This window comes from Aquarana catesbeiana, linkage group LG10, assembly GCF_042186555.1.
Source record: "Aquarana catesbeiana isolate 2022-GZ linkage group LG10, ASM4218655v1, whole genome shotgun sequence".
Classification (NCBI taxonomy): domain Eukaryota; kingdom Metazoa; phylum Chordata; class Amphibia; order Anura; family Ranidae; genus Aquarana; species Aquarana catesbeiana.
In genome coordinates this window covers 155853061-155879707 of record NC_133333.1, presented here as the reverse complement: position 1 = coordinate 155879707, position 26647 = coordinate 155853061, and the positions used below count along the sequence as shown (strand labels likewise).

Here is a 26647-nt window from a genome sequence, read left to right as displayed (position 1 = left end):
TCTAAAAGTGTGTTGTGCGCACAAGTGGTGGGATTCACTAGGTAAAAGTTGCAAGCTCCCATGGGAAAAAATAGTTTATACACACATTGAGGTAAAGGGGACCATCAATTTTGTGGAGTTTACCCATTAATATTAACCACTTCAGCCCCGGGAAAATTTTACCCCCTTCCTGACTAGAGCACTTTTTACAATTTGGCACTGCGTTGATTTAACTGACAATTGCGCACGTGCGACGTTGTACCCAAACAAAATTTGTGTACTTGTGTAACGGAACAAATTTCTTCCTCATTTTAGACCAGTTTAGACTCAGTTTAGATATGTATTCTTCTACGTATTTATTTTTTTTTGGTTAAAAAAAAGTCACAATAAGTGTATATTGATTGGTTTGCAAAAGTTATAGCGTCTACAAAATAGGGGTTAGATTCATGGCTTTTTTAAACATTCTTTTTAGTAATGGCGGTGATTGATCTGCGATTATTTTTTTTTTTTTTTTTTTTTTTTAATATAGTGACTGCGAAATTGCGGCGCACAGATCGGACACTTTTGACACTATTTTGGGACCATTGACATTTATACAGCGATCAGAGCTAAAAAATAGCCAATAAACACTAGGGGGTGATCAATGGGTTGAGTGTGTTCCCTCAGCGTGTTCTAACTGTAGGGGGGGGAACGGCTACCACTGACATGAGAGATCGATGTTCCTGATGACAGGGATCAGAAGATCTGTCATGTTACTAGGCAGAACAGGGAAACGCCTTATTTACATAGGCAGTTCCCCGTTCTGCCTATCCTTGCCGTGATTGCAGGCTGTCGGTGGACACTGAGTCAGCAGGCAAGCACGCGCCTGCTATCCTGCTTTTGTGGACTGACATACAGGTACGTCAGTTTGCGCAGGCGTGTCATTCTGCCGAAGTATATCGGAGTGAGCTGGTCGGCAAGCAGTTAATTACTGTAGTGGACTATGCACATGCAATTAATTCCAGCATGGAGTTATCCATTTAGTTTAATTGAATATCACGTACAGTATTTTCTCGTAGTTTATTTTTATGCTTGAGATTAGAGTAGCGGTACCTTTTTATAAATCAATGCTGGGTTATGTACACAATCTTTTTGATCAAAAGAAATGGTGCAAACTCCATAGTGTATTAAATAGTAAAACTGTACTCAAAGGCACGTGCCAAGCAGGACTTCCCTAAAAGGCTTTGGACCGGGTGTACCAGATTAGCCAGAAACTATTCTCCTGGTACACCCGGTCCAAAGCCTTCTTGGGCAGTCCTGCTCGACATGTGTCTTTTTTTTTTTTTTTTTTTTTTTTTTTTTTTTTCTCTTGTGAGTTCAATTTTATTGAATCTTTTTTCTCATTTAAATGCTATTCTGTGGGGTTTGTGTGGTTTGTTTCTTTTTTTTTTTTTTGTCATGGAAGTGGGCACCCACTCAAACGCTAATACTCAATAGCAGTTGGCCTGTATCGCTCTTAGCTATTCGCACTTTTGATCACCATGTTTATTTGTTCACTTTATTTTGTATATTTGTCATTGGCAATTCTACTCCCGCATTTTCTTTGTTAAGCTGGGTACTATATTGGTGTTGAGTGCTGTGTTTTCGAATCTAAAATAACTTTTATTGAGCATAAGGCCCCTTTCACACATGCGGACAGTATGTCCGTATTTCATCCATCCGTTTTCGGATGAAATACGGACATACATGCATCCCTATGGGATGCACATCCGCTAACACCCGATGTTGTCCGGCTCCGCTCTCGTCCGATTCTGCGGACGGAAGAAAATCCTATTTTTCTATCCGTCTGCAGAGCGGATCGGATGAACACGGACAGACGGTCCGTGTTCCTCCGATCCCCCATAGGGGAGAGCGGAGATCTGACAGGGCGGTCCCTGCACAGTGTGCGGGTCCCGCCCTGTCATCTGCCTGCTCAGCTGGGGAAAACGGAGCGATCCCCGCTGAGCAGCGGATAAACACGGGGCGGATCAACGCGGATCCGTCCCGTGTGAAAGGGGCCTAATAGAAAATTTATAAACGGGTAATCAGTGCAACATGCACTACATTTGCGGATTAATCCATTTGACATACATGAGTAGTGTTAGTTATAACTTTGCACAGCTGACATCTACAGTGTGTTGGTTTTAGGAGTTAAACAGGAGGCATTTATAAACAGAGGCATAGTAGGTAGCTGGGTTTTTGAACACTAGGAGGGGAAAAAGAGGAATTCAATAATGGGATTATAAGGGCATCCCGCTGTCCCAATCCCGCCCCCCCCCCCATTACACACACACACACACACACACACACACACACACACACACACACACACACACACACACACACACACACACACACACACACACACACACACACACACACACACACACACACACACACACTAAATAAATCGAGATTTAACTTAATTTCCCGTATCACAAGTGGAGGTATCCTCGAGCCATCTATCCCAGATTTTGTGGTATTCATCGGGGCAACCTCTATGAATATACAGCACCTTTTTGTAGGGAAGAGTTATGTTAACTGCTTTGATCCATTTCCGCAGTGTGGGGGGGGGGGGGTTCCCCTCAACCATGTTCTAGCAATCATTAACCTAGCAAGAAATAGTGTCTCCTGTAGGAAAGTGTTTAAATATTTTTCGCTCTGAGAGTGAAAGGAGACCCAGCACACACTGACGGGGGCAGAGGGACAGCGGGGAGCCCATGCGATCGTGCAGAAACTTCACCACCTGTGACCAAAACCCTTGTATGGAGGGACAGGTCCATAATAAGTGAAAGAAAGAGGCCATGTGGTGACCACAATCTGGGCAGTTGGGGTCATGATCACTTTTGTATTTGGATATGCGAGGCAGGGTCAGGTATAATCTGTGGAGGACATATAGATGGGACAAACGGTCAGAGTTTTGGGGAGACAATGTTACAGTTGCCAAGGGCTTCCTCCAAGTCCTCGTCTGTCAGGACGCCAAGGTCCGATTCCCACCGCGACCTCAGTTGTTGCGTGATAGTGTCGGCCGTGGGCCGCATAAGGTATGTGTATATTTGGGAGATCAATTTCTTGGGGTCCTCTCCCAAGACTATGTCCACCAATAGTGGGACCTCAAGAGCGGGGATAGGGCTCCCAAGCTGTGTGTTGAGTGCGTGCCGCAGCTGGAGATAGCGAAAAAACGTGATTTGGCAAATCAAAGTTTTCTTTAAGTGTTTGAAATGACTTAACTGACCCGTTTGCGACCACCTGTGACAGATAACATCTTTGGCAATCCATAAGCCGTAGTCGGGGATTGTAGCAAGTTCAGGCAGAGCGGGGTTATCCCATGTGGGAGTGGGGAGAGGGTGCTTGGCCCAGTCGCATTGCTGTTTGCCATATCTTACAATGGTGTGATAGCATGTGCCTCTCGCCACTACCATGAAACAGTCCTCGGGGTACACAGAATAGGATCTGAAATGGGTGGGTTGTTTGGCTGTGGAATTGTGAGCAGACAATGTGGGAGTAGCGAGTTCTGTCAGTGTGATTGAAGTGGGAGATTTGGGATGCTATGTAGTATGTAAATAGGTCAGGGAGCGCTGTGCCTCCCAACTCAGTTGAGCATTTTAGAACCTTCATTGATAATTTATGGCGAGATGAGCCCCATATGAAGGAGTTAAGGATGGATTCCATTGATTTGAATATGCGCAGAGGGAGGGATACTGGGGCTTGCCAAAAGATATACTGCAACTTAGGAAGGAGGACCGTTTTCACTAGGCTAATACGACCCATGACCCCAAGAGGAAGTCTGGACCATACTTGTGTTTTGGTTTTTAGTGTGTTGAACAGTGGGTTCAATATTAAGGGTGATAAAGTCAGAAAGATATCGGGAGACATGGATGCCCAAATATTTAATGGTGCTTGCCCTAACCAAGGGGAGAGTAGCTTGGTCTGCCGTAGGGGCGCCCATATCTAGTGGGAGAATTTGAGATTTAGTCCAGTTTATCTGGAGCCCGGAGAATGCCCCGAAGTCTGTGATGATGCGAAGAGCAGTCTGAAGTGAGGGGCCTGCGTCGGAAAGGTAAAGGAGCATGTCGGCCTATAGGCTTATTACCTCCGTCGTCTGACCACAGCGAAGGCCCCTAATGCCTGGGTGACATCGAAGAGCTATCGCAAGGGGTTCTACAGCGAGGGCATAGAGCATAGGCGAGATTGGGCAGCCCTGGCGCGTACCGCGAGAGAGTGAGAAGGAGGGGGGAGATCCTGCCATTTACCTGTATGCGCGCCGTGGGGGCCTGGTATAGGAGTTGGAGCCATTTTATAAATTTTGGTCCAAAACCAAATCTTTTGAGGCATTCCCATAAATAGTTCCACTCTACTGAGTCGAACGCTTTGGCAGCATCTAGGCTGACCACTACTCTAGTGCCCATGTCTGTATGTTGAGCTTGGAGGTTAGTATGAAGCCGCCTCAGATTAAAGGCTGTATTTTTATCCGGCATAAAGTCGGTCTGATCAGGGTGTATTAGGCTGGATATTACTTTAAGACGCACGGCCAAAATTTTTGCCAGTATCTTAACTTCTAGTTGGAGAAGGGATATAGGTCTGTATGACTCAGGGAGGAGTGGGTCTTTACCCGGTTTGGGTAGAAGGACAATGAGGGCTTCGCTCATGGAAGTTGGAAGAGTATTTGTGTCAAGTATATGGGCATATAATTTACAAAGCTTGGGAATTAAGATCTCACTGAATTGTTTGTAAAACTCGAGGGGTAGGCCGTCAGAACCGGGTGTTTTGGATGTAGGGAGTAAAGAAATAGCTTCTGAAATGCATTCCGTGGTAATAGGTGCTTCTAGTTGGGCTATCTGTGGGGGTGTCAGTGTAGGGAAATCTATATCCTGTAGAAAGTCTGAGAGTTCAGCCGGAGAGTGTTGGGAGGTAGAAGAATAGAGAGCAGAGTAAAAGGACTTGAACTCTTCAGCCACCCCATCAGGGTCTAATATTTTGATCCCAGAGGGCGACTGGAGAGAAATCGCTACAGGTGGCTTGTTGTCTAGGTGGGCCATATATGCGAGGAGCTTACCAGCTCGTTCGCCATGTTCGAAGACACGCTGTTTGGTAAAGAAAATACCCTGTTTGGCCCTTTCAAAGTGTAGATGATTTGTAAGCCTAGAATGCATGTGTACAAGAGAGGCATTGGCAGTGGTAGGGTTGTCTTGAAAGGCTTGTTCTAGTGTATTTAGGTGGTCCTCTGCTTGGCGAAGCAGCTGTTTGGAGGTAGCCTTATAGCGATTGATGCATGTGGAAAGGATCATACAGATGTGTGCCTTGAAAGCCTCCCATATGGAGCCAACCCGTGCGGTACCATCATTAATGCGAAAGTAGTGTCCCCATTTACGCTGGATACCATCCAAGTCAGGGAGAATGGTAAGCCAAAACGGGTTCAGCCTCCACAGCCCTGCAGTGGGGGGAGATGGCAGTCGAAGTTTGATCCAATATGGGGAATGATCAGAGAGCACTCTGGCATCAAGGCCCACGTCCAGAAGATGTGGGAGTAGAGGGGGGGCAAGAAGAATAAAATCTATACAGGACATAGAGGAACGTGAGGGTGTGAAACAGGAGAAACCTGGTTTGGACGGGTGCATGTGCCTCCAGGTGTCAGTGAGGGCAAATTCTGTGAGGAATTTACCAAATCTAGTGGTGTTGGGTGCTGATGGGGGGGGAGCAACGGGACCCAGTCTATCTAGGTGCGGGTTTATAATCTTGTTAAAGTCCCCCGCCCAGACTGCCGGAACTGAGGGATATTGAGACATAAAGGCAATTCCCTGCTGTACCATAGCAAATTGAAATGGGGGGGGGGGGGGGGGATGTAAAAGGCCAGGAGAAGGATCTCTAGGCCCCCAACCGTGACATGTAAGAATAACGTCTGGCCCTGAGGGTCCGACTGCAAGGTATGTAGCTGGAATTGCACCGTTTTGGCGATTAAAATTGCAATCCCGCGGGAGTTGGATGTGTGTGGGGCCTGGTATAACCAGCCCACCCATGGTTTTTTTAAGGCAGAGTTGTTTTTTGACCTGTAAGGTGGGTTTCAACCAGGATAGAAATATCTGCTCGCTGGGATTTAAGGTGCGAAAGTACCGCAGTTCGTTTGGCCCTCTCGCTGAGGCCCCGAACATTCCAGGTTAAAATTTTAAGGGAGGCCATGACATAGAGGGGTGGGCCAAGGGGTGCAATCGGACTCTCAGGGCGCGGTAAACAGTATAATACAAAACACTCATCTTAACACATTTTCTAAAATAATAAACAGGTGCATTAAGTAACAAAATGCTGTAGGGTTCAAATGGGGAGTCCCATATCTGTAATGCAATAGTGCAGTAGAAACATAATGACCATGCCCTACTTAGGGGTATCATATGCCCGAGGGAGCAGACCAGAACAGCCGATGTCAGCTGTTTAAATATAGTAAGGTGGTGTGTGCAACATGTCAATGTAAAGTTCAAAAAAACAAAAGTAAAAATACATGAAAAAACTGAAATCAAACTCACTGCATATACTCTGTACCAGCAAGGCAGATTCAACTCACTGCCGTCGAGTGGAGGGGGCAGAGGCTGGACAGGGAAACATTTGCGGGTTAGTAACAGTCGGTGGTGGCAAGTGGGCCACAGTCCCAAGGTGACCAACTAGATCTGGGGGGGCGATCAAGCTGAAAAGCGCACGGCAAAATGGGAGAGGCGCTCAGTCTCCCGGATTGAAGGTGTGAGTAGGTTGCTCGAGACTTATAAAGGAGATATATATAGATAGATAGATAGATAGATAGATAGATAGATAGATAGATAGATAGATAGATAGGCCATAAAACGGCTATGTCATTAGATACGGAGAAGGAAGGAGCAGAAGGGCCGTAAACCTCAGCTGGGGGGATTTAAGTAAAACAAAGTAAAGCTCTGCATTGTAGATGGCCCCAACTCACGGTGTCCGTTGTTAGCAGGTTAAGTCAGGCGAATTGTACATAGTGGTCGATCGGCTTTAGGCAGCCTGAGGCTGCGGAGTGCGTATGTTGAGGAGTTATGCAGGACCCGGAATGGGCGCTTCACGTCGCTCCAGCCAGGAGAGAACAGCCTGCGGGTCTTAGAAGAACTGCGCCTTACCATCACTCACCACTCGAAGATGTGCTGGAAAAAGCATTGCGTAGGTCAGGTGATGGATACGGAGTTGTCGTTTTGCCTCTGAAAAGCGCGCTCTTTTCTTTTGGACCTCAGCGGAGAAATCCGGGTATACCGGCACGGTTAAGTTGCCCAGGGGAATGTTTCCTCTCTCACGTGTGAGCCGAAGGATCGCGTCTCGATTCCGGTAGTTTAAGAACTTGGCTATAAAAGTTCTTGGCGGGGCTCCCACAGGAGGAGGTTTTGCAGTAAGGTGGTGGGCGCGCTCCACAACAAATGTGGAGGAGAAGGCCTCTCTGCCAAAGGTTTTAATGAGCAGGTTTTCCAAATAGGTGGGGGGATCGGCACCCTCAGCCCTTTCAGGGAGTCCTACAAAGCGGAGATTGTATCTCCTGAGGCGGTTCTCCATGTCATCTTGTTTGGAGAGAACCATGTTCAATTGATGCTGTAGTTGTTCGGTGGTAATCTGTAATGGATGCAGGCCCTCCTCCACGTGACCAACGCGGCGCTCCGTCTCAGCCACCCTCTCACGGAGCTTGTGAACATCCTGACGGATTAGAGAGATGTCCATCTTTACCTCCTCAATCCTGGAGGTGAGGGTGGATTGACAGAGGGCTATAGCCTCCAGCACTCTGGCCGTGTCTCCGGAGGCCTGGTCGTCTGGCGTAGGAGACTGAGCGGCGCCATCTTCCTCTCCCGGGTCTCGATCGTCATGGGGGTACTGTGCCAATTTCGCCGCGGCTCCAGATCGTTTTGTGGGAGACATGTCGGGCACAAGGTAGGCTAGTAATCCGGGTCTCACAGGCGTCTTTCAGCGGGGATACAGCCCTAAGGATCGAAGTTTAGGATGTGTCTCGAGCGGAGCTCTCACGCTGCGCATCCTACCCCATGCAGCTCCAGACCACGCCCCGAGCGCTGTGTTTTCAAAAGTTGCCTTAATCTTTTTGATTGCCATGTGGTTGCGCTGCACTTTAAGCCCCCCCATTCACACCAGTGCGACATGTCTTGCAGTTTGATAGTTCACAGTTGCGACAAGTCACACCCCATTGCCAGCAATGGAAGCATTCATATCGCCGTTACTCATGTCTCAGAGATTATGAAGAAGGTTCCTGCACTGCTTTTTGACGGTTTCATTGTGACTTGCATAGACTTCTGTTAAATGAAGTCGCAAGCCACAATGAAATCGGCAGAAGTAGCACGATCTCAAAGCTGCCCCAGAGTGAATGGGGGCTTATGTGGGAACACCTGTCCCTGTTAGCGTCAACTGGAGGGTTTATGCAAAGGGGGGTGTGTGTGGGGGTTTTTTTTTTTTTTTGTATTTTATTTATTCATTTTACTTATATTTTTTCCCTCTCGTTAAGACCCCTTTCACACTGAAGGCGCTTTTCAGTTGTTTTAGCGATAAAAATAGCGCATGAAAAGCACCTCTCAAGCCTCCCCAGTGTGAAAGCCCGAGTGCTTTCACACTGGGACGGTGCGCTTGCAGGGCCGAAAAAAAGTCCTGCAAGCAGCGTCTTTGGGGCAGTGCGGGAGCAGTGTATACACCGCTCCTAAACCGCCCCTACCATTGAAACCAGTGGGCAGCACTGCCAAAGCGTCTGCAAAGCTTTTCGACAGTGGCGCTTTGCAGGTGGTTGTAACCCTTTCCTCAGCTGCTTAGCTGGGTTAAAAGCACCCTGCTAGCAGCCCAAAAAGTGCCACTATAACAGCGGTAAAGCATCGCTAAAGCAGCTCTGCTAGCAGTGTGAAAGGGGTCTAATAGACAAGGATATTGATTGCACAGAGGGTCACTTGGTTATTTGCATGTTATCGCTGTTCAGATAAATTAGGGTTACCTTAAGCTGTTTATATGTTCTATATATTTAATGTATTTCTTTTTATGTTCTAGTCCTCTGCCTTCTATAAGGAGACAGCATCATTTGAGAGAGGCACTGCACACATTCCGTAAGAAGCGAGACCTGGAGGCAGCATTCCGTGCTCTCATAACAGGGGCTAAGCATTACCTCAAAAACCAAATAACACAGCAGGAAGCTACACTGAAGGCACATGTAATGGACTTTTTTTTTATTCTTGTGTATATTCTGTAGCAGGGTATTACTAGGCATTCTGAACCTATTAATGACTAAGGGGTGTAAATCTGCATCTTAACCCTTTCATGCCTAAGCCTTTTTCTGACATTTGTTGCTTACAAGTTTAAAATCTGCATTTTTTGCTAATAATTTACTTAGAACCCCCAAACATTATATATATATATATATATATATATATATATATATATATATATATATATATATATATATATATATAAATATATAAATTTTTTTTTTAGCAGAGACCCTAGAGAATAAAATGGCGATCGTTGCAATATTTTTTGTCACACGGTATTTGCGCAGCGGTCTTTCAAACGTTGGCCAGCTTTAGTCCCCAAAGCCAAAACAAGCCCTTAGGTACTAAGAGGCTGGAAAATCAAAAGATTTTTCCCATCTTTTACACAAATTGAAAGTGCATTACATGAGGATTGGCCTAATCCTGAAAGGATGTTCACTCCTAAGCTTTTTGTGTAACTTTATCCTATGAAGGAGGATTTTAAGAAAAGTTGCTCTGTTCAGTACATGATCCTTGCCATTTTGGTCCTCAATAAATACCTTGGTTGCCATTGACGACAATCCCTTTTTTTTTTAATGATTCTGTTGATAGCTGTTTTGAAGTCCTCCATAAAGTGGAACTTCACTCTTAATCAACATGGACTATTTTTAATCCTTATGCTGCCAGTAATCGTAAATAGACTTTCCTGTTTTTAAACTCCCCCCTGTTGTGTTTTTTTTTTTTTTTTTTTTTTTTTTACCAATTCAATTACTTCCTGGTTTTTATATCTAGGCAAATGTCATACATCCCTGGAGTCTTCAAGAGGTGAGGGGATTTCTAAGCTAAACACACCCTCCTGCATGCCCGAGCTAAGGGCAGGGGGATTCCAGGAAGTAAATGCTACATGAATTATTTGCCCACACTCAAGATGGCCACAGCTAGATGGTAGGAGTCCCCCGTGTCAGAATACAATAAAGTAGCGGGGGAGATTCTTGTTTCAACATTGCTTGTGTTGCTGCAGGGATCTAAAAGTTGTGGGGGTGTTTGTTTTTTTTCACTCCACTGGTTTGCAAAAAAGAAAACTACCCTTGCTTAGAAGTCACTTGTAGAAAATGTAAATAAAATTAATACCCTGGTGTTTTTATTTATTTATATATTTTTTTGAGGTGGGAAGTTATTAGTGGTTATATAACTGATGGGGAAGGGGTAGGTGTATTTTGTGTTTTTAAGGTCAGGGCTTTGACTATGCTGACATCGTAAAGCTTAAAACCACAACAAATCAGCTTTTTATATTTGGATGTTCATGAACGAGTCTTTAAAACTTACTCCTGTCCTTCACTCCCAGATATTCCGGTACCTGCGAATGTTCCTCCCAGAGAGTGGCTTCATGATTCTGCCTTGTAATCGATACTCTCTGGAAACCAATGGAGCCAAAGTAGTTGCTACAAAACCTTGGTAAGTAGGTAAGCGTTTTTAATCGCAGCCAGAAAAAGTGCACCCATTTTTGTTACAGGCTGGTTATAGAAGGGTGTGTACCTGCAGTGGCTGAGAACACGGAACCATTTTCCACTACAATGGCGAAGAGCACAGAAGTGTGCAATTTACAGTAGTGGTGAGTGCCAAGGCATCGATATGTGCAGTGAGCCCAAAGGTGGATGTTGGTGCAATGATGAGTGAAGTGGGAGAGGATTAGGTGTCGGGGGGCACTGGTGGGAGGGGCTTTGGTGTGTTTGTGGAGAAGGGGTGGGGGGAGCTTCTGTGATAAGAGTGTTGTGACGGTAATGTGGGGAGATTTCAGGCATGGTGGGGGTGAGAAGGTGGTTGAAGGTGTGGTGAGTAGTGTCTCCAGAAGAGGTGATTGGCTATTGCTCCAGATACAGTCCTCCCAATAAGCAGTAGAGTTTACTGGGGGTTGGAGGTGTAAGCAGTCAGGGCTGACTGATGAATGTGTAAGTTACAGCACAAGCCAGGGGTAGGGAGGTGGTGTGACTTGACAGGGCCAGAAATTGGAAGGCCATGTCCAATTTTATTGCAGACTTGCCTGCAGCAGGAACCACTCTGGATGTGCTTCTTGTGGTTGTGGGTGGTGCTGGTCTACATTTAAACATTGATGCTACTGCACATGTAATGTTGCCTTCTTGCGCATGTGCCATTTTGTGTTATCCCAGACACTTTACAGTACCCTCAGAGCGACCTGGCGTTTAAAGCTTTTGATCTCTAACCTGCATTGATCCACTCTCCAGCACAAGTGGTCTCTTGTCACTAATGACTTATTTGTGGTTCCTGCAGGTCACATGATCTATTAAAAAGCTGCAAATTAGTTGTTATTTTTGCAGTCTTCCTGTGCTGTAAGCTGATTGCTGGTATGTGTGGGGTTTGTTGATCAGAAGAATAAAATGCCAGGTCTGGATCCTGCTTCCTGTGCATGGCTGGTGGAGTTGTTATGTTTATATATTATATTATGTTCTACTGCACATGTACAGCTATTGGGAAGTAGAAGACTCACTGAGCACAGGTAAACATTGCAACAGAACACTGGTGACTGTTGTAACTGCGCAAATATATGGGGGAGGGTGGTGGTGCCGGATTAATAGTTGGATCAGCACAGTGGTGGTGGTGGTGGGGGGGGGGGGGGGTGAAATGTTCAGAAAAATGCTGCTTGAAAGTTACTTTATGCTTCAAGTGTAAAGCTGGCAATGTGTTTTAAAAAAAAAAAAACATTTTTATTAAGAATATTTTTCGATTTTCTGATCGTTTAGTGGAGTCAAATCAACTTTTGACTGCAGTGATGGGAAAATTTTAATGAGCAGAATGGATTTTTCTTTTTTTCCCCCCTCAAACGCATTTATCGTCTAGTACAATTTTTGTGGGAAGTCAGTTCATTTCAAAATTGAATGTTTACAGCAAATAGAATTTTCAAGTACTTTTGAACAACATTCTTTAAAGACAAGGTATCCAATGTACTTATTTTTCATGGGGGGGATCTTTGTACATTGCAAGGATTTAAAAAATTTTTTTTGCAGATTCCTACCTTTCTGTTCTGAAGAAATGGCTGTTTCACCTGGTTGTTTCTAGACCGATTACTGATCGGGTGGCTCTGTGTTCATTATCACTTCAATAGAATGTTCTCATCGCACATCTTTCTGAAAATGGCTAGCAGCAAGTGGGTGCTTTAACACTGGTTCCCAGCCAGCAGTTAATACAAGTCAAAGCGTAGATCACCAGCACCCCACAGCTCTTTAAAATGACGTATAGAAATGTATTAAAGGGATCACATCAGCGCAGTAGATTAGAAAGTTTTGGGTCCATGTAGGACTCCTCCATCAGGCATGATGCCCCTAAACATCGCAATTTATTTCTGTGATTTGATTGCATTATTATATTTTTGGATTCTTTTTTTTTTCTTCTGTGCTGACAATCAACCTAATGCCCCTTCAGTGAAAGTTAGTCTGCACCACTTTTTTAGAAGTACTGAACCCTTTTAGAGTAACTTGCCAAAACAGAAAATTATTGCAGGGATGCATAACATTTGACTTGTATCACTGCAGACTTCTGAGAAAATCAGTGAGCCAATCGCACAAGCAGGAAATTACATTTCTGGTGCAATTGTTTACACCAACCGTGTACAGAATGCGTTCAGTTTGCCATATTGCATTGAATTTGTTGACCTTTTTTCAAAATTGCAGCACCTGCATATTTAAATTGAAGGGCAACAGCCTTTGTGCATCCTGTATGTCATTTTAAATGAGTGGCACCACGCAGTGTGTCTTGTATTTCTGACACTGTAAAATTGACATTACTGGAACACACAGGGCTGAAGCAGGCCTAAAGGCCAAATATAGCTTAAATTGACCTTAACCCTAATGTCTGTGTCTCATGCTAACTATACCCTTTATTGCTTGCAATGCATTCCAGGAGTCTTGACCATATTGAGTGGCACTCAGAGAAGCCTTCCTGCAGGCTTTCAAGTAGACTTCTTTTGTCTTCTTGCCCATGAACAATCTAGTACCCCTGGCATTCTGCACCTTGATATTGCATCTGCCTACTACCTAGCTTTGCTGGCTCTGCTGTTTAGGGTTCAGTGACGAGACACTGGGCTGCTTGGACACGCACCTTTCTACCAGCCACCACTGCCCCTTACCACCTTTGCAGAGTCTGGACATTTTGGGTTCACATACTTCCGGTTTCATCACCTTCTCCCCAATGCAGCCGGTAGGGGCTAGTCAGTCCTCTGGTCCCTGGGGGCTTTGTGCATTGTTTGTTTCTGAGGAATGGGGTGCACAGTTCTGGGCTGGAAGGAAGACTAAAACTAAGTCCTAAGACTCCCACTGCCTACTTTTCCTACAGAATCTTTCCAAGCACAGCAGCTGTTTTCTAAGAGTAAAGCATACAAAATGATTGTAATATTTTACCTGCAAGGTGTTTTATTTGAAAGAGAACATGTTTTATTACTTGTCCTTCCTAAACTATTGAAATCATATTAAAGTGGAGGTCCACCACAAAAAAAAGGAACAAAAAATACCTAAAAAATTGGAGGTAAAAAAAAAAAAAGTTTTAACTTACCTGAAATGGCTGTTGCTAGGCAGTCTTCCTAATCTGCCTCTTCCTACACTGCTGTGATGTTCTGTCTTCTCGTCCCCGCGTTGTCTTCTGGGGAATGGGGAGTGGTGTGTTATGGGAACTGTGTGTCCCATTCACAAAGTGCTGCGCGACTCGCGCATGCGCAGTAGGAAACGGGCAGTGAAGCCGTAAGGCTCCACTGCCTGTTTCCCTTACTTAGGATGGCTGTACCGAGAGCCGAGGGACGGGTCAGCCTCGGGCAGCCGACGTCGCGGGCACCCAGGACAGGTAAGTGTGCTTATTTAAAGTCAGCAGCTACAGTGTTTGTGGCTGCTGACTTTAAAATTTTTTCTTTTCCAGGCCGGAACCCCGCTTTAACATGAACATGCAAACATTATATCAGTCTGATACAAAGGGTGAACTAGACCTCCATCTTCCTGGATTCCTCTTTTAGAATAAGTATATAATGTAGATATGTATTACTAATATTAAAAAGTTTTTTGCTTTGGTGTGTGTGTGTGTGTGTGTGGTGTGTTTCTTTAACTGCTGTGGATTATTTTTCAGGGCAAAGAATGAGAAAATTGCTCTGCTTGTTGGCTGCATAGCTGAGTTAACCAAAGCTGATGAAAGCCTCCTTCGCTTTGGTGAGAATGACTTCAGTGTTATGTACTCCACCAGGAAGAAGTGTGCACAGCTTTGGCTGGGGCCGGCTGCTTTTATTAATCACGGTAAACCAACCTGCCTAAGATTGTACATTTTGTTATTTTAGATAAGTGGTTATGATCAGTGTTTTGTAGACTGATGGGTGCTTTTGGTTAAACTATGTGACTGAAGTAGACATGTATTTTACATGACTGAAGTAGACATGTAGACATGTACAAAATACGTTCACACCATGCCATTTGAGTAATACATTTTTTGGCAGCTCCAAGGTCCCACTTGGGTTTAATAATATGGCCCTAGGCTTGATGGTAAAAGTAGCTTACTAAAACCTACACAAAGGTTTCTGCAGAATGGCAGCTTAACTTCTCAACAATGCTCCATCAACTGCCACCCCTTCCCCCAGCTCATTGAGGGCATTGGTATTGGCCTCCTGAGGAAGGCTTTTTGGACAATGGATAGGAGTCAGTGAAGCTTGGTCATAATCGGGAAAGTTGGGCAACGGTAATATGAACACAGATTTTTTGGCTAACACAAGTAATAATGGGCATCTTGGACTTTGAAAAAGTTTTTCAAATTAAACACTGGTTCAATTTCCGAAACCATTGCAGAGTTTTCCAGCCCATGGTAACTAGTCAGTCATGTCACAAGAGAAGGAAAATAAACAGTAGGCTATTTGCTTTGGTTACTGCAATTCTGTCCATACAGTGTCTACGACTAGTAGCCTGTGACTGTGTAGACTTGGCTTGTAGATGATAGATGTTATGTGCATAGTTTGTTTTGCAGGTGTCATTTTTGTTTTTCTTGTATAGTTCAGGTTTATGATTGCTTTTATTCAATTGTTTTACTTTTTTTTTTTTTCTTCCATGTTTTCATTATTTCACTGAACATAAGACTGTCGACCCAACTGCAAGGTAAATTTACATTACACAAAGTAAATGGCGTCTTGTGAGTTCTTCTTCCTCTTCCTCTTCCTCTTCCTCTTCCTCTTCCTCTTCCTCTTCCTCTTCCTCTTCCTCTTCCTCTTCCTCTTCCTCTTCCTCTTCCTCTTCCTCTTCCTCTTCCTCCTCCTCTTCCTCCTCCTCCTCCTCCTCCTCCTCCTCCTCCTCCTCCTCCTCCTCCTCCTCCTCCTCCTCCTCCTCTTCCTCCTCCTCCCCAAATTGGGATAAAACCTGCTTTATATTTGTTACTTGTCTCCAATCACATAGCAAAACCCAATGTAGATTTCAAAATGGCAGCTTACCTTTTTTTTTTTTTTTTGTTTTGTCTTTGTTTGAGGGAAGTGGGAAATTGAACACTGTATGCACTGGCAGGCAGATCTTCATAGTCAGGTGTAACTAGGTTTGAACACTGGTAGAAGGAAAGAAAATTAAGTTATTTATGGGCTGCTTAAGCCAGCAGCTTTTCAGTGCTGATTGCAAAAGAGACCTATACATATTGAAGTTGTGAATGGGTTACCCGAGTAACTTCATCCTAGTCTTCTTCAAATACCAAGTCATCGGACCTGGAGTGGGAAGGGGAGTGTGAGAATTACCCTTTTAAGAAATCAGTTTTTTACATTATTTTCAAACTTTTTTTTTTTTTGTAATTGCAGTACGTGGGGTGTGTTGTGTTTTTTTTTTTTTTTTTGTTTTTTTTTTTTTTTTTTTTTTTTTTTTCTGTTTTAATTCATGTGTAATATAAGTGCTCCTACCAAATTCCCTCTCCTGTGGTTCAGTTTGTTCCTACAGATGGAAATGCAGCTTGTGTAAAAGTTCTCAGGGACATTAAGCCAGACGATGAAATCACCTGCTTCTACGGAGACAGTTTTTTCGGAGAAAAGAATGAGATGTGCGAGTGCTGCACTTGTGAAAGGTGAGTGTTCTGTTGAAGTCCAGTCTGTGGGAAGCACCACTCTGATGCAGTCACTTGACTATGGCAGATTGTGTGTGCAAATATTCAGTGTGTAAAATATATATATCTATATAAAAACCTAACCAAGACAATTCAAGCTTCACTGTGGATACAATAAAAGTGAAGGTTAATGGCCATTTATTAGATGACTTGTTTTAGAGATTTCTTGCCTTGGTTACTTTACTTATGAATAGTCTTAGACCATTCAGAGAGATTTAGGCTGTCTGAGCTAGTAAGACACAAGTTATTCTTCGTAATATCCAAGAACAGTCCTTCAGTGAGCACCTCCTTCATTCCCTCCCTGACCTGTGCTGAGACATGCAGAATTGTTTGACACTATTAGGACTGGAAGCAAAGGAGATGTTCACACTTTGGCCAGAGTTGCAAAGGCTACTTTTCACCTGTTAACAGCCACTGTACATACAGTGAATACATGCTTGTATTTGTGAAGTAGTTGAATAGACCTCTAACTATAAAGTAAGGTCTGAGCTTGCAGCCTTATCTTCTAAAGAGCCCTCTCTGACCTTGCACAAGGGATGAGCTTGTGTTAAAGTATCCCTTCACTTCCTGTCCCATAGCTAAACAGGAGATGAAAGGAAATCCCTGCAAATTAAGGAACTTCCTTGGGGACCCCCAGGTCACTAAAACTAGTGTCCCCATTGGAAGATTTCCCCTCTATTTTCTGGGTACAACTCAAAATTTGGGGATGTTCTTTTACCTTTTACTTTCAATGAAAATGGTAAACAGGACAAATAGAGGGGCAATCTCCCTGATGGGGGCACAGACAGCAATTAAAACGGACAGGGGTTCTAAACCCTCTCCACTCTATCCAAAACTAAAAAGTAGTTTTGCCTTTATTCTTTAAGGCTCGGATCTTCCCGCCTCTCTCAACTAAAACAGTTCTTCAGTCCCTTTTGTCCCGACTCCAGGTAATCAGAAGCAGATATTCATACATTTTGTGGACTCTGTAATGGAGACTTGCCTTCCATTACTCAGAGGCTCAGACAGGTAATTATTTAACCACTTCAGCCCCAGGAGGATTTACCCCCTTCCTGACCAGAGCATTTTTTGCGATTCGGCACTGCGTCGCTTTAACGGACAATTGCGTGGTTGTGGGACGTTACACCAAAACAAAATTGACTTTTTTTTTTTTTCTCCCACAAATAGAGCCTTCTTTTGGTGGTATTTGCGCTATAAACAAAAAAAAGCGACAATGTTGATAAAAAGCAATATTTTTTCGCTATAATATCCCAAAAAAATATAATTGTTGTTTTTCCTCAGTTTAGGACGATATGTATCCGTCTACATATTTTTGGTAAAAAAATTGCAATAAGTGTATCTTTTTTTTTTTTTTTTTTACTGCAACATTTCGTCGGACACTTTTGACACTATTTTGGAACCATTGTCAGTTATACAGCGATCAGTGCAATAAAAATGCACTGATTACTGTGTAAATGACACTGGCAGGGAAGGGGTTAAACACTAGGGGGCGATCAAGGGATTGAGTGATTCTAACTGTGGGGGGGGGGGGGGGTGGTCACCACAAAATAACAGTTCACTGCTCCCGATGACAGAGAGCAGTAGATCTGTCGTGTTGCTAGGCAGAACAGGGAAATGTCCCCGTTCTGCCTCTCCTCCGTGACACGATCGCGGGACACCGGCGGACATAGAGTCCGCGGTCACGCATTACGCGGCGGGCGCACACCCACTAGCCCGCAAATTATAGGGGACGTACAGGTACGCCCATTTGCCTGCCGCTGCCATTGTGCCGACGTATATCAGCATGCAGCGGTCGGCAAGTAGTTAAACCTTTTGGCTTAAGGATTTGTCTAAGTAAGCACACTTGACTAGATCAATTAGAACTTGTGGGCTTTTCAGCATCAGTGTCCCAACATCCCAGATTTGCAAGGCTGCTGCAAGACCTTCTGTTTGTTTGATGTTTAACCACTTCCCACCTGGAAGTAGTTAAATGGCCCGGTGGGCCTCTCGTCGTTCTGAGTGGGCGTTCAGGAACGTCCTCGTAACGCATGCTCGTAGCGCGGCCATGAGGCCGTGCTGCAGCTCAATCCTGTGATCGTTGTGACCACAGGATCCAGCCAAGCAGAGATTGGGATATGGGCGCTGTGATTGGGCCTCGCGATCACGTGACGGGTGTGTTCAATCAGAACCGTCACAATGTAAACAGACATGTGTCTCTGACAGTTCTCCCCGCCGAGCTCCGCGAGAGCTCAATGTGCGGCTGGGGGAGAAATCTGCAGCTCTGACAGCTCTGTGTGAGGATGATTTTACACAGAGAGCTGTCAGATTCCCCCCAAAACAGTACAAGCACCACTGTCACTCCTGTCCCCATACAAGTCAGTGTCCCCCATCCCATCTGTCTGTCCCTATAACATTATTTTTACCAAAGAAATGTAGCAGCATTATTTTTGGCCACATTTTTTGAGGAGAAATTACTTTATTTGCAAGATTTTATAACAAACTAAAACTTTTTTTTTTTTTTTTTAATTTGTAGCACAAAAAATAAAAACCCCAGTGGTGATTAAATACCACCAAAAGAAATCTCTATTTGTGTGAAAAAAATATAAAAAATGTTATATGGCTACAGTGTAGCATGACCGCACAATTGTAATTCAAAATGTGACAGCGCTGAAAGCTGAAAATTGGTCTGAGAAGGAAGGGGGTGAAAATGCCCAGTATTGAAGTGGTTAAGCCTTATCTGATACCAGCTTCAGGAATAAGGTCTCCTGTGAGATTGAGGTTTAGGCTGTACCCCCAGATATGTGATTTGTGGGCTGAACAGTGTTTTTTGCTGCTTCTCACCCTCGGCTTAACTGCTTTTGGACATCCAAAAAGTCATTGAATAACTGGGTCCCTCTAAGAAGGCTGAAGATAGTGGGCTTTTTGTACTTTTAATGTAAATGTAAAATCAACTTCTAGTAGTCTGTTGATGGCCAGTTCCCACCCCGATGTATCTGGTCATACTCTTGGTACTGCTTTTACACAAAACTAAGGAATGCTTGGAATAGGAGGGGGTTATATAGGTTTTTTGTTTGTTTTTTTGACAGTGTCCAAATCCTGTAAGTGGCAGTCATTGAATTCCTATGTTTTTCAATGAAGAAATTAATTTTATCACAAGTACAAAAATCCCATAAATTTTTTTTTTTTTTTTCTTAAACACGAACTGCCTACTTTTCCTGTTCCTCTCCTTGGAACAATTTATTGATGCTTTTAAACTCTGCCTTGGAGAAGTGAGTATGTGGAAAGTAAAGTAACCCTCAGGAAACATTGCGAAATAACCTCTTGCTTTATCTGTAGTGTTTACTGCAATTGAAGTTCTTGTTGGTGATTACTCCTTTACATTTTATAAGGAACGATGCCCAATTAGATGTTTTTGCTTGCGTTTCTAATTTGCTGACTGGCAGCATCTGTCAGCAGATGTTGGTTTCAGAGTACAGAACACTAGAATCAAGCAATCTGAGCCAACCCTAGCAGTCACTTCAGTGTTCAAATGGAGGTTTTACTACAACCCCATTTTCAAAAAAGTTGAAAAATATGTAAAATCTACCTAAAAACAGAATGCAATGATTTGCAAATCTCATAATACAGTATTTTATTCACAGTAGAAAACCGAACACATCCAATGTTTAAACTGATAAAATGTACCATTTTAAGAAAAATAAGGTAATTTTGAAATTGGGGGCAGCAGCACATCTCAAAGTTAGGACAGGGCCATGTTTATACCATGGTGTAGCATCTCCTCTTTTACTGGGGAGACCGGTTGCTGGAGTTTGGGGGGAGAAATGTCCTATTCTTGCTTGATATAAGATGCTAACTGCTCAACAATCCTGGATCATCTGTCATGTTTCTCGTTTCAAGATGCGCCAAATTTTTAGCATTCTCTTGCTGACATATGCAAGGCCTTCCCTGCAAAAGAAAAGTCTGAATGGGAACACATGCTACTCTAAAACCTGGATGTATTTTTCAGCATTAATGGTGTCCAGTTGTGCAATCTGCCTAATCCATATGCATGAATACACCCCCATATCGGAGATGCAGGTTTTTGAACTTGAACACTGATAACTAGCCAGAAAATCCCACTTCTCTTTAGTCCTGAGGAGGCGACACCCATTGTTGCCTAAAATGTAATTTTTCAATTCATCTGACCACAGAAGAGTTTTCCACTTTGTGACAGACCATTTTAAATGAGCTTTGAGCCAGAGAAGACAGCGGCTTTTCTGGCTCATGTTCATATGTGGCTGCTTCTTTGTATGACAGCTTTGCCTTGCCATTTTGGATGGCACGGTGAACTGTTCAGACAGTGATTTTTGGAAGTATTCCTGAGCACACCTTAGTGATGTCCCTTACAGAATCGTGCAGTTTTGAGGGCCCTAAGATCATGGGCATCCAATGTTGCGTTTTTGTCCACGTCAATTAGACAAATTTCTCCAGATTCCATTAATTTTTTTATGTCCTGTAGGTGATGATAAATTTAAAGTCTTTGCAGTTTTATGTTGAGAAACCTTATTCTGAAATTGTTTTGACCATTTTTGAATGCAGTTTTAACAGATTTGGTGAACCTCTGCCCATCTCTACTTGTGAGCCACTGACTTACTAAGGTGCAATTTTTTTATACCCAGTCGTGTTGCTGATCTGTTGCCAATTAATATAAATAGTTGCAAAATGTTGTTCCAGCTTTTTCTTGTTAGTACCACTTAGCCATCATTTTGTTGCTCTGTCCCAATTTTTTGGAGATGTGTTGCTGCCATTAATTTCACAATTATCATTTTTTTTCCATTTAAAATGGTACATTCTCTGTTTAAAATTTGAGATGTTTTCTGTTGTGAATAAAATATTGGATTATTTTGTTTGCAAATCCTTGCATTCTGTATTTTTTGTAGACTTTACACCCCCTCCCAAGTTCTTTTGGAATTAGGGTTGTATATACATGCAAAACCCATTAATATTGCAATGCAAGGAATATGTATCTTTCCCAGTATCTTACTTTTTGAGGTCTTCTAAACTGGTGCAAGGATTCCAATCCTTTTTTTTGCATACATGTGCATTTCAAGATGTGTTCCTTTCAGAAAAGGGGAGGGAGCGTTCAGACTGCTGAAGAAAGATCTCAGTGAATCTACCTCATCAGAGAAATACCAGCTCAGAGAAACTGATGGTCGTCTGCAAAGGTTGCAAGGTCAAAGCGACAAGCAAACCCAACATGGCAATAAACGAAAACGTGTTTCAAGTAAGACTATTATTATTTATTTATATATTTTTTTGTATTCTTAAATATCTTTGCTTTGTTCTGTAATCAAGTCACTTTTGTCAGTTTTAAAGTGTGAGGAAAATTTCCCAGCATTTCTATCCAAACAGGTAGTGCCAACTAACTCCTTGATCCTAATCACCATGGGAAGTGGCAGATGTTGTGAAAGGACCGGATGGGAGGTTTGAGAATTGTGGAACCACTCTGTATTCGTTACGTAATGCCTTCCTTTGTGACAGGAAGACTTGTATAGATGTTAAAGTGGTTGTAAACCTCATGATGGTTTTTTTTTTTTTTTTTAAGTCCTACTTGCCTCCACTGTGCATCTCGTTGGCCACAGAGTGGCCCCGGTCCTCCTCTTCTGGGGTCCCTCAGCGGAGCTAGTGAGTGCTTCCTGCATCGAGTGTCCACGTTGGAGAAGCTCACCAGATCTAGCTGGTGTCTCGTGTCCTGATTGGATAGATTGATAGCAGCGCAGCCATTGGCTCCAGCTGCTGTCAATCAAATCCAATAACGCAGGGCTAAGTCCTGCATTCTGTCTGAATGGACACAGATGCAGGACTCGGGAGCGCACCCGCACGGGTGTCCACCTTAGGAGAGCCTTCTACAATGTGTACACTCGATGCAGGGAGCAGTCACCAGCACCGCTGAGGGACCCCAGTAAAGGAGGACCGGGGCCACTGTGTGGAAAACTAACTGCACAGTGGAGGCAAGTATGACTGTTAATTTAAAAAAAAGTCATACTTGCCCCCGCTGTGCAGTTCGTTTTGCACAGAGTGGCCCCAATCCTTGTCTTCTGAGGTCCCCTGGCTGCTCTCGCAGCTCTTCCCCTGCATCGTATAAAGCCCTAGGAGAAGCTCTCTCCCGGTGGGGGGGGGGGGATTCCCTTGCGGGCACGCTCCCGAGTCCAGCATTCGGCGTCCATAGACACCGAATGTAGGACTCGGCCCTGGCGCCGCGTCATTGGATTGACAGCAGCGGGAGCCAATGGCTGCGCTGCTATCAATCTATCCAATCAGGACATGAGACACCAGGCAGAGCTGGTGTGCTCGTTCCCGTCCTGCGAATTTCGGGGCTCAGGTAAGTATAAGGGGGGCTGGGGGGCGCTGCTGCAGTAAAGGTTTTTCATCTTAATGCATTAAGATGAAAAACGGCGAGGGTTTACAACCTCTTTAATGCATTAAGTTGATAAACCATGAGGGTTTACAACCCCTTTTAATCCCTGGATTTACATCACTCAAGATGTGAATTTTCAATAGGAGTACAGAATGGTTCCACAATGTTCACACCCCCCATCCCGTCCTTGGACAATAACATCTGCCTTTCCGTGGTAATTGGTGGTCCAAGTTGTTGGTGCTACCTGTCCTGTTGAATGTAACTGACTACAAATAGATGTACTGTTACCTGGAATAATGAGAACCTTCACAGGTTTACCTAATGGATCATTTGTTTCTACACTTTGTTCATTCTTTAGTTGTAATGTAAATATTTTTACTCTATTTGAAATTTTGTTTTTGTCCCAAACTTATGTCTGTATCGTGATCTTAGATTCATGCTCACCTAATTGAATTTTCTTTTTTCAGGTTCAAGATGTAGATCATCACCAAGCCTCAAAAAGAGCCCTGTAAATTGCAAGAATAGCACTTTTCTGTCACGTCTCAGGTCGCCATTTTCATCTCCATATTCCCGCTCTTGCCATAGAGCTCAGTGCTCTCCTATTAACAGGTCACACATGCCAGTGAAGTTTGCATTGCCTCCAGGAACCATCATAAGAGACATACGCATAAACCTGCACAATCCCAAATGTAGTCGATACTCTTCACCTGCAGGAACACCTAGTGAAGTCCGTGGCTGCAAATTGGGCAAAGAGCCTGTGGTGAGACTTAGACGGCAAAATGTAAGTCCTAATAAGCTAAGATTTTACCAAGGTTTTGATCGAGTCCTTCACAATTCATCTCAACCATCTCTACAAGGCAAAACGAATGCTCTGGAGAAAAACGCCAAAGATCCTACTTTGAATTGTGCACTTTTAAATGATCCTAGTGTGGCGGAGGAGCATTTAGATCTCGAATACCTCTCAGCCACTACCAACTTGGGTATAGATGAACTGGATGTAGATGTCTACGAAAATCAAAACTCTGTATCTGATTCCATTTCAAACTCTGACAGACTGAGCACAAATGGCGCCGATATCTCCATGTTTCAACCAGAGTTGGATGTTCTTGTTTCTCCTTCCAACTCTAATAGATTATATTCAACTGTTGTATCAGAAATGCAGGACGCTAACTTCCCACCAGCTGGATCCTTACCTGAAAACACTGTGAACCTAAACAATTCAAGCTTCAGATTATTTTCAGATTCCTTGTCACCTAAACAGCTTGGTTTAACACACTATATCACAGTCAACTTGAGCAAATCAAGAGTTTCCAGTGCTGAATATTCAAATACACCAAGCTTTTTCCATTCCGATGTCAGAAAGCATAAGCGTAGTTGCAATCAAAAGCCATTTACTGGAATTGCACATGATCAGACGGTTGCAAAAAATGCTATTGAAAGTCAGGTCATGGATGCAAACAGCTCCTTAACAGAATTAGCTGATTTCAATGTGAAACCTAGGACAATGACATACACAAATGAAGTTTTCTCTTTACGATCCAGACCTACATTGTTTAAAGTTCCAAACAACCGAAGAAAGACCACTTTTCATAAAAAGAGGCGGACAACCCATGTAGACTTTAATGGGCACATTAAAGTAACAGGCAAACATAGAAGAAGCAGACCTGAAAGACGTCACTCTGCTCCTCATACACTACTCAGTATCGAAATGCAGTCTGATCCCAAGTTATCTTTAAAGCCATATGTAGAACTCGGTTTAAACAACAATCTCAAAAGAAGAGTCTCTGTTTCAGAAGCACAAACGTGTCCTGTGCCATTAACAAAGGGAGCTGCTGACAAGGGCATGTTCATCTCTTCTCAGTCTGAGCTTTTGGCTAACGGCAGCAAGAAAAAAAATGTGACCTTTAGTCCTTTTACCCCTTCCAAAAGACTGCGTCTTGTTGTTAATAATGGTTCTATAGATCTGGACATTGCATCCTCTGCTAGCGATGAGTCCAACTGAAAAGCCCAAACCCAATGTCATTCCTCCTTTTTTTTTTTTTTTTTTTTTTTTTTTTTTTTTTAATTTTCTCCTGTCAGTGATTCCAAAGTTTAGATGAAGAAACTGCAGGATTTACAGTTTGTGTTGTGTGTTTTTTTTTTTTATTTTTTTTTTTTTTTGCAGGGTCAAACATTTTGACTGTGGGTGCTGTTTGGTTTTATATATTTTTCAGTGACTTTATCATCCTCTCCCAAGTTCCTCTTTGAATTAACACACCGGTTTGCCTTAGTCTCTAAAGCAGGTTGACATCCAATTTTTATGTAGTGTCTTCATCCTCTATTTTTAAAAGAAAAAAAAAAAACCCTGATGGACATCATTAGACATGCTTTGATTCGCACTCCCATTAGTTAGCTTTTGTGTTTATCATGGGTTGTTAATCTCTATGGTGCTATTTCTATTATCTAAAAGGTTATCCCTTTTAGAATTAGAGACTTCTTGCCACTAAACATTGCTTTATATGTAATGGCAAAGTTTCTGTATTGTATGATCTGTATTGTTTGATGCATCTTTCGTTGTAAAAAAAAAAAAAAAAATACACAGGAAACTGACTGTACTAAATGTGGTACCAGCAGGATTAAAAATCTTTATAAAAGTTCCAAGTTGTGTAACTGATATAAAAATTATTATTTTTTTTTTTCACCTTGCAGTAATTTTAAAGCGGTATTAAACTAGAAATGTAAGTGCTTGCCTACCCCTCTCCCCCCCCCCCCCCCCCCCCCCCGTTTTTACCGGTTGCTCTGGCCAGTAACGCCACCTGAATTAGAATGCCCCCACTCTGAATTGAAGCACACGCACATCTTATTGTCAGGCTGAAAATCGAGTTGCCAAGTTCACCTTCGACTACAGAAAAATGGCATTTATCCTCGCGCTATTTTCAGCACATTATGACCCTTATTTGTCCCTCACCCATGGGTGAACCCCCTCTATCAGCTTTAATGTTTTTCGCTCATGGGGGCTTAACCACAGAGGGAGTTCTCCCATGGATGGGGGACTAAGCTGAAGCCACTTTTAATTAAATAAGGTTCACAGAGTGGCCAGGTTCCACACAATGCCTTTATTTACTTTTATTTATTTTACCACTGGGCACTTAAACCCCCTTCCTAACCAGACTAATTTTCAACTTTTGGTGCTCTCACATTTTGAATGACAATTACTCAGTCATGCAACACTGTACCTATACAATTTTTTTTTTTTTTTTTTTTTTTTTTTTTTTTTTTCACACAAATCGAGCTTACTTTTGGTATTTAATCACCGCTGGGTTTTTTTATCTAGTCATCTTCCAGGATGGCATAACCTGAGAGATGACTGGTCCACCTGACAGGAAACACAATCGACATACAAGGTTAAAAGGCCCCTCCCTTCCCCCTGCACCTCAGTTCTTGATTGTGTTTCCCGGCACCGAAACTTTTGTTGTTTTTTCTCAGACCTGAAGCTGGTAGCAAATGGTCCCCCCCCCCCCCCCCCCCCCCCCCCGAGAGAGTCTTCCCCAGCAAGGAGCCTCCCGGGTACAGAGGGGTATCCCGGAACTCCTGTGAGCACATACCTCATGCTTTTTCCTTCCACCCAGTCTGGTACGGAGGTGATGAAGGAACTGGAGCTCAGGCTGGTGTCTAGGCCGCAGAGGGGGTAGAGGACGCCAGCCAGGTCGGTACCTTGGTGCCTTGTAGGGCTGGTGGAGGTCCTGGACTTCATAGGGAATGCTGAAGCTCCTGTGTATAGAGAAGGCATCCCAGGGTGGAGTAAGATGGCGGCGTTTCCGATTCCGGGCGCTGTAACTTCCGGTCTATGCTAAAATGGCGATTCGGACACTAGAGGCCAAAATCCTCCCTCAGACAGCGGCTCTCCAACAAAATGGCCCCGGTCATCGTTGTATAGGAGATAGACACTCAGCGCTCCAGG

General features: G+C 43.5%; 1 protein-coding gene across 3 annotated transcripts in view; it reads left to right on the top strand.

The window, feature by feature from the left end:
• LOC141110960 (histone-lysine N-methyltransferase KMT5C-like) overlaps nucleotides 1-25340 on the top strand; it is a 49122-nt gene extending 23782 nt beyond the window's left edge. For 2 of the 3 annotated variants that reach the window (XM_073602800.1, XM_073602801.1), the window contains exons 3-9: nucleotides 9022-9181; nucleotides 10564-10673; nucleotides 14343-14506; nucleotides 15333-15352; nucleotides 16156-16292; nucleotides 21416-21573; nucleotides 23175-25340. In XM_073602800.1, the coding sequence (XP_073458901.1) occupies nucleotides 9022-9181; nucleotides 10564-10673; nucleotides 14343-14506; nucleotides 15333-15352; nucleotides 16156-16292; nucleotides 21416-21573; nucleotides 23175-24709 (2284 nt within the window). In that variant the 3' untranslated portion in view covers nucleotides 24710-25340. The remainder of the gene's footprint in view (nucleotides 1-9021; nucleotides 9182-10563; nucleotides 10674-14342; nucleotides 14507-15332; nucleotides 15353-16155; nucleotides 16293-21415; nucleotides 21574-23174) is intronic. The other variant, XM_073602799.1, reaches the window with a different exon arrangement.
• Nucleotides 25341-26647: the final 1307 nt, after the last annotated feature.